At 41.0% G+C, this 7,962-nt stretch overlaps 3 protein-coding genes across 4 annotated transcripts in view; 2 read left to right on the top strand and 1 right to left on the bottom strand.

Annotated features, from left to right (window-relative positions):
- ikbkg (inhibitor of nuclear factor kappa B kinase regulatory subunit gamma) overlaps nucleotides 1–7,962 on the top strand; it is a 61,838-nt gene that overhangs the window by 11,470 nt on the left and 42,406 nt on the right.
- The window catches only part of tmed4 (transmembrane p24 trafficking protein 4), a 56,781-nt gene that overhangs the window by 18,218 nt on the left and 30,601 nt on the right, over nucleotides 1–7,962 (bottom strand). The gene's annotated exons all lie outside the window — the stretch shown is intronic.
- Nucleotides 5,633–7,572, top strand: LOC108887621 (small nuclear ribonucleoprotein G). The gene is made up of 4 exons (XM_018683075.2): nucleotides 5,633–5,787; nucleotides 5,987–6,009; nucleotides 6,500–6,624; nucleotides 7,316–7,572. Exons 1-4 carry the CDS (start codon nucleotides 5,756–5,758, stop codon nucleotides 7,364–7,366), a joined length of 231 nt encoding a protein of 76 aa, XP_018538591.1. The 5' UTR covers nucleotides 5,633–5,755; the 3' UTR covers nucleotides 7,367–7,572.

Here is a 7,962-nt window from a genome sequence, read left to right as displayed (position 1 = left end):
TCTTACCTGTGGACACAATGCAGCTCAGAATATATGAAGATGCCTTTGTTATGAGCATTTGTAATGTACTCCTTTCTTTTAAAGTGGAACATGGATAAATGCTTTGTCTTTAATGCTTGTGTTTTACATTTGTTTCAGGTTCAGGTTTGGATGCTTGCATATCTGGAATTTTTCCCTTTGTCTATTTGTAGCTGCATTTTTTTGTGGGGGTGTGTGTATGTTTCAGGGTGTGGGTGGGGATTGTGTGTTACTGTTACTCATCTACCTTCATTACCAGTGATAATTATAACAAAATGTATGTTTTAAAAATCACAAGCATTAGCCTTTGGATGTGTGTTTGACTGTAGCAATGTTTAAAATTGGGACTTGCTGTGCACTAGATGCCCGGCTTTTATTCTGGTCATTGTAGACTACAACAAATTGAATTGAAACATTTTCCATGATTAGTCATGAGAAGTCTTAATGCATGTCCAGGAATTATCCAGGCCCTGTGAAATGTGCTGGTGCAACCATACATTGAAGTCTTAGTCACTTTATGGTACTGCTGAAGATGCTGTGGTACTGAAATTGAGTTAGTGAAGGAGACCTGTATTTCATTCATTCCTTCTCAGTTTTTTGCATTATTAAGCCACCTGTATGTGTTCATCAATGTTGTTTTACTCTGAATGTTTTGTGAGTGTTACAGTATGCCTTTAGCCTTTAAGTAGGTTTTCTTCATTCAGGTGCACCAACTGATTGTGTCCCTACCATGAGGTATTTGTTCACTCCATGCTGTGCTCATGTAAAAGTCATTTGTCCTCAAACATGATGTTGATAACTAAAGGCTGACAAAATGAAAACCTTTGATTTGTTTCAGAAGTGTTCATGCTTATGGTTCGATAATAATTTGCCAAATCGTTTCTGGGCCAATACAGTCTGTTTTAGAGTGCTTCAATAGTCACTGCTGGCTTCAGCCTTAAATTAAGAAATAATAAATTATTACAGTACCTGCTGTATGTTAACGTTTTGTTTATATTAAACTATTGTTATACAAGTGCTAAAATGTAGAATGTGTGTGTTGTGTGCCACAACAAATGAACTCACTCTGACAGCAGCAAAGGTGTAATTCAGCACAACTGGGTTCAGCTGAGCAAGTGACGTATCGGAAGTGACCCTGACAGCTCAGTGAAGTACCCCCCCCTTCACACACACACAAACTTCGGTTTCACTTTTGCAGCTATGTCAGTGTGGTTTGTGGTAACGAGCCCAAATTTTAACACAACAGACCGTCTGGATTTAACCAGCTGGCGGTATACTCGTCGCACCGTGTTTGTCTGAGTGCCGAGGTAAGCTGTTTTAGCCTAGGAAAATGAGCATTTCTAACCTGTTAGCGCAGCTAGCTACAAGCTAACGTTAGTCAAACACGAAGCCTGTCTGTGGTCCCTTTGGTCACGGGGTACCGTTAGTAAGCTCTCTGCCATGTAGCTTTGACTTCTCACTAAATGCACCTCTAGCAGTTCAGTTATTATTTAACTGAGTGCCTGAAAAAAATGAAACCCAGCTACCAGTAATCGATAATATTTGCAAGACCGAGCAGCAAGCTAACAAGAAGGCACACTTCTCGTTTCCCTAACAAACTTGACGAGCTGCTGACTACAGTGTCAGGCTACAGCAGCTTGGTACTATTTAAATATATATTTAACAAAACACTGCGAGTGTGATAACCTTTTATTTGTGTAATTTCCAAGCTAATCTAAGCTAAAGTTCTGCTGTGTGCACTTCAGTGGAAGAGAAGCTTGTTGGAAGTGGAGAATGGATGGAGTCAGCTGGAGCACCACAAGGGCCCCGGAGTCGTTCAGCCGCTCCAGGACGGCAGCAGACACTCTGTCCAGGCTCGCCAACTTCATCGCACGGGCTGACACCAAACCGCACACACGAGAACAGAGGCAGCGACCTTCCCACCTGCCCTCATATGTTTGTCCAGAATGTGGTAAGAGCTTCGCTTATGCAGCAGATCTGTTGCACCATCAAGAACTGAAACACATGCTGCCCAAGCCTCACCGGTGTCCCTCTTGTGGACAGGAGTTCTCTCTGAGGTCATCTTTACAGCTACATAAGTGCAATCGTGATTCTTCCCCATGTGAAGTTTGTCATAGAGAGTCACAGCTTGGTTCTCCATGCCCTGCATGTAAGACCCATACGTCTGATCCAGGCAGGCCACAGGACAAGTCACTTCACTGCCAGTCTCACCTCATGGACAGTAGCCCCTACGCATGTGCACCGTGTGGGAGAGGCTTCAGTCAAAAGCAGGCTCTGCTGCACCATCAGCAGGCTGGTTGTAGTGAACCACCATCCCCATTGGATATAGTTGATGCCAGCAGCCTTCTAGATGATTCTCCTCCCAATTTCTGAGGGAGACTCGACCCGCTCTGATTCTTCAGACACCCCAGGCCCAGCAGCAGGGCTGTCAGCGCATGCCATATCTGTTCACGAACCTTCCGCACAGAGGCTGGACTGCAACGCCATAACAGACCAACCATGCTGAGGAGCGACTCATGGCTCCACAGGAACAAAAGACCAAAGGAGAATGTACTGTGGGAGAAACAAAGAAAGGAGGGATTATTAATGTGAATGAGGATCCAAATACAAGGCAAAAATCCAAAAAGAAGCTTCTGAACTGTCGCTCTTGCGACATGGGTTTTCAGGAGCACCTCTAAGCTTTATGTGCACAGAAAAGAGAAGCACAGCAGAGAGAAAAGTACTAGAAGAGAACCAAGGCCAGTCATCAAAAAGCGCCGAAGAGGAGACACGTATCCATGTCAGGTCTGCGGCAAAGTCTTCTTCCATCATTTGTCACTTCGGGCACATTGCAGACAGCACACAGCTTCTAACTTCATCACGATCAAAAACAAAAGCCAGTCTGTAGGATGTACCACCAAAGATGACAAGTTATCAGAAAATAGACCAAATAATTCAAAAACCAGCCTAGCAGATAATAAGACTGTTAGGGCTGGGCCAGGGAGGCCCAGGAAAGTGGCCAGATTAGAGAGTAAGGTGACTGATTCAGGAAGATACAAGGAAGTGCCTGAAGTAGAAGAGGAGGAGGAAGACGAAGAGGAGGAGAGAGAGTTTCCATGCCCCTCCTGTGCAGAGGTTTTCTCTCTGCAGTCACAGCTGAGGGAGCATGTGGAGCTCCATCAGTCCTCCGTGAAGAGGAGGCAGTGCAGCGTGTGCACAAACGAGATGGATACCTGTAAATGGCCGGGCTCAAAGAGGCAGAGGCTCTACCACTGTGTGCCCTGTCAGCAGGGTTTCTCAGCACTGGACTCTTTCCTAGAACACTGTCAGGAGCACCTGAGAGTCAGGGTGGAGGAGGACAGCATCACAGAGGGCTACACACAGCAGGCCAGCAAAGCCTGAGATTCAGTTTGAATGTCGTCAGCGATTGCCTTTTTACCTTGAAGGGTTAGAGAGAGGAGAGTGATGAAGTCTCTGTGAAATTCTTGTTGATTAACCAGTTCATTCAATGAGCATTCAGAACATCATGTTTATATTTACGCTGTTGGTTTAATTGGTTTAAATTATCCATAACAACATATCATTGGTTAAAGAAAATGGATTGTTAAAGGACCATACCAGAGTTTTTGCATGTTTTATTTGGCCCCTTTTGTATCAGTCACACATACTTTATTGCCAGCCATTTTTTAAAGCTTACCATAATTCTTTTTAGATTTTCAAATGTTTCCTGCATCCTAGATGGCCACTTGATTTTTTTTTCTCTGTACAGTATGTAAATCATTTGTGTGAAATCCATCACAGTGACCATTTAGTTAGTTAATGTTTAATGTTATCACTGCATGTTAATATATTCAAAAACCTAACATCTTAGTGTGTTAATGTGTTACTTATGGGACAGTCCACCATTTCAGATTTGTGAAATCTGCAGACCAGGGTTGCATTCACAAGTTGCTATTGTAAATTTGAACAAGGCAAGAAGCTTAATGTGGACACTCTTTATTGATTGTACTATGATTTAATATTACAACATGAAAATAACACAAGTTTGACTAATCATAAAGCCACCGTGTTCACTGTGATGGTCTAGGCTGTCGGCAAATTGTTTTTCATTCTTTAAAAAGTACACTATACACTGAAACCTGTGGCAGCCTGACAAGTTGAAAAACAAAACATGCAAAAACATCAGTATGCTTCTTTAATAGAGCCTGGCGTAACCATTCATATTTTACCATCAATGATAATCCAATATTTTGTACAGGTCAGCAGCTCGTTTCCCAAAAACATCTTAAAGCTGAAATGATCTTGAGCTGCACCCTTACAGTGAGACTAAGAACTGGGCCTTGAGGTGCTTTTTGGGAAACAACATGGTACGTTCCAACCAAAACACTGCCAGATATCTTGGTTGCTGCTTTACATCAGACAACTGGAGTGCTTTGGCTAAGTAAACTCACATATGTCTTAAAATTCTGGCAATACTCATTTGTCTTACAGTTCTGGTAGTAATTAGTCACAGTTTAGCGAGAACTCTGGTGTGTCACTTGTTGGATTGTCACTGTTGTGTGTTGGACCTGGGTATTTGCATTGTATTTGCAGAACTGCTTGGAGCACTACATGAAAGTCTAGTGCTTTGATCAAGGCTGCAACGTATTTGCTTCACCATGGCTGTCATGGATAATTATACCTAATACAATGCCTTTCATTATGGCCTGTGTTTTTTAGCTGGCTTAAACTCTGGTGATATTACCTAGCTATGCAAATAGATAGACTGACAACAGCCTTTTAGTGTGTCTGTGATGGGCGATGAATGTGCTTTGGTGAATGAACTAGGATCAACGTGAGTTTTCTCTTGTTTTTTCTAAAGGATTTTCAGCTACTGTTTTCAAAGTGCTACTGTGAAATATAGAAAATGACTTATTAGATTTTGAATCTGCCACATTTTCAAGGTCTTTTGTAAATTAGTTTATGCATCTTTATAGATAACATTATCAAACCCTAACAGTCCTCAAGGAAGGTTTTGTGTTCTTTCTACTGATGTTGTGAATAAAGTCATGTTTTTCATACTGGTAAACTGGGTAGTCAGTAAGCTCCTGAGCACTTTATATGAAAAGGCTTTCCCTGCAAAGTGTCCAATCTGAACAGTTGACCACATTCTTTACATTTGTTTGATTGCTACTTATGCTAATATGTTTAAAACTCCACATATTCTAGCAGAATGACTAGAAGTGGGACACCAGTAGTGGTTATACAACATCAAACTTCTGTGTAAAGAGATTTCCCTCCATATTTAAAGTACAATGATTATGAAGCAGATTTCAGCTTTCGATGCTATGAGCAGCTCTCATCAAATCTAATTTGTTTTGTATTAAAGATTAAATCTTGTCCTCTCACTGCCTGCCTCAAATATCTACAAAAAATAAAAAGCAAGTCATCTCCAATTTCCCAGAAAATGTCTGGGTAGATGATACTGCAATTTATCATTTTCTCCAGGTTTTCCTTCCTTTCGTTCCTCTTATTTTTACGATTAGAAAAAACTTGGAACATGTGTACAAAACATAAGGCATGTTACATTTTTGCATCAAGAAAAACCTCAAACGACCTCCTCCTCGCCTCATGGTGGCGCTGAACAGGTTTAACAACAAACCGTCCATGGTGGAAGTCCGTCGTTGAACTTCCGGTCCCTCGGCGCACGCTTTCCTTCCGCGGTTTTGTGAAACGAATATCATACGAGTAACTAACGGCTTATAGAAAATAAAGAAGTATGAGTAAAGCACATCCACCCGAGCTGAAGAAGTAAGTTATCGAACGATTGTAAATAAACGCGTGCTCTTTGATTTGAACATGATATGTTTTCTTATTGAAACTGTACCTGCACAGCGGCCCCGCTGCATTGTTTGCGATAGAAACAAGCTAACGTTAGCTAGCCGAACTGAAGCAGGTCTGTATCATATGTAAGCGTATTTAATGAAAGTTAATGTTATTTGTCTTCCAGGTTCATGGACAAAAAGCTTTCATGTGAGTATAGCTTCACAGCACCCAAAGGAAACTTGAACCCGGTCTGTCCCTCCCGGAGTGTTTCATGTGTGATTTCTGAGGAGTTGGTCAACTTTGAAACGTTAGCTTCATGCTAATAGTGAAGAATGGTTGTTATTATTCACCCCCACCCAAGGGGTTTTATGCCACTGGTAGTCCCGAACCCAAAGAGACTGGGTTTAGTCGTAGCTGTCTAAAAAGGCATCAAACCCTCACATTTTAGAAGATAGAACCAATGGATGTTTGACATTTTGTTTGCTTGAAAAATGATTAACATGAATACTAAGTCATTAAAACATTTTATGATAAATTGACTAATAAACAATTCAGTATGAAAAGTCAGTATGTGAGCTTAAAACCACTTGGTATAGACTCCAGTCAGTTGTTAAGAGTCATATATCCTTAGGTTCACCACAAAGTGCTATAGACTAACTGACATGAAAGATTTCTTATTATTTTTTCTGCTCTTTAGTAAAGTTGAATGGAGGCAGACACGTGCAGGGCATTCTGCGGGGGTTTGACCCATTTATGAACCTGGTGGTGGATGACTGTCTGGAGATGGGCCCAGGAGGACAACAGAACACCATCGGCATGGTGGTTAGTACCTTTCCAGCCTTGCCTATCTTTATGCCAGTGACTCTTTAGTTCTGACACTGAGGTCAGCAGAATAGATATATCCACTGAACTCCCAACACCAATCAACTGTCATCTGTCCTCTCTCTTTCTTAATAGCAAAGATCATTGTTTAAAACAGTCAGGTAGCAGCTTCTTATTATAACTAATGCTGCCTGTCACTGTCACCAATCAAAGTGACAAACATATCAGCTGTGGTTAATTAATGTTAATCTGGTGACTAAGTAGATGACTGGCCAAAATTTGTCAGGTTTGTGTTTTCTCTTTAAGTCAGTGTCTGTGCTCATCAAGATAGTTTGTGTGGGAGGAAAAAACCCATGTGTAACATTACTGCACTACAGAGAGTGGGCTGTATTTATTGTCTCAATAAGTCCAACAGAGTGAGGCATCTTCTCTGTAGTGATGATTGCAGCATGTCACGTTTAGTTGCATTCTTCCAGTTAACTTTTAAAAACGTATTTAATCAATGTATATATTGGATATTGGATTATGGATTGAAATCTGTATTGGTATGGACAGACAAACAGTATCAGGATTAGGACACCCCTACATGTGCAGGACAGCTCTATTCTAACTAATTTGAAATTTTGGAAACCTTTAGGAAATGTGTGTAAATGCATTGTATTAACTCTTACTTCATCTTATCTTCTCATAGGTCATCAGGGGAAACAGCATTATCATGTTGGAGGCTTTGGAGAGAGTATAAGAGAGGAGGGGGCAGCTACAGATGGAGAAGAGAATGATCCACACATTTTTACATCCTGTTATCCCTTTTAGTTATTTGTTCCTTTGAAAGAGGCAATGCCAGCTTTGTGTCTTTGTTGTAAGATGTCTGATTTCCAATGACAGGGATGTTTTTTTCTTTTCATTTTGAATTGTGTAATCTTGTGAATAAATACATTTTTCTTCTTATTTTGAGTTTGTGCATTCAGTGTTCAGTGTACAGTGTATTACCACCAGCGCACGCTATTGCCTGAAGGCATTACAGAGATGATGATGATGAATATTTCTGCACTCTGAAGGTCAGGGTCATCTCTGGAACTGCAGCTCTGCAGCTGATAGGGAAGTGCATAAACTTTAATGCTTCCTTTTAAGATACTCTGAGGCACATTCTGCGTGATGTTTTATATATTATGTTTATGTAAAATGCTATTACAGCTATGTGCTCATAGACAGGTTTGCAGGACAGACAGCATGAGCAGAGAGTAAAGGGTAAAAATAATGTTTGCTAGTCTGGGTAACAAAATGTGGGTGAAATTGACCTCATAACTTTTAAGCTGTTTTACATCTTAAGCAGAACTA

The sequence above is a fragment of the Lates calcarifer genome, linkage group LG6 (assembly GCF_001640805.2).
Source record: "Lates calcarifer isolate ASB-BC8 linkage group LG6, TLL_Latcal_v3, whole genome shotgun sequence".
Classification (NCBI taxonomy): Eukaryota; Metazoa; Chordata; class Actinopteri; family Centropomidae; genus Lates; species Lates calcarifer.
The sequence above is the reverse complement of the archived record's forward strand: the minus strand, read 5'-3'. Positions and strand labels throughout refer to the sequence as shown.

Bases quoted from the DNA above. Each gene is read 5' to 3' on its own strand.
- LOC108887621 (XM_018683075.2), top strand. From the start codon at position 5,756: ATGAGTAAAGCACATCCACCCGAGCTGAAGAA. The intron at 5,788-5,986 runs GTAAGTTATCGA...TTTGTCTTCCAG, and splicing joins CATCCACCCGAGCTGAAGAA to GTTCATGGACAAAAAGCTTT. The intron at 6,010-6,499 runs GTGAGTATAGCT...TCTGCTCTTTAG, and splicing joins CATGGACAAAAAGCTTTCAT to TAAAGTTGAATGGAGGCAGA.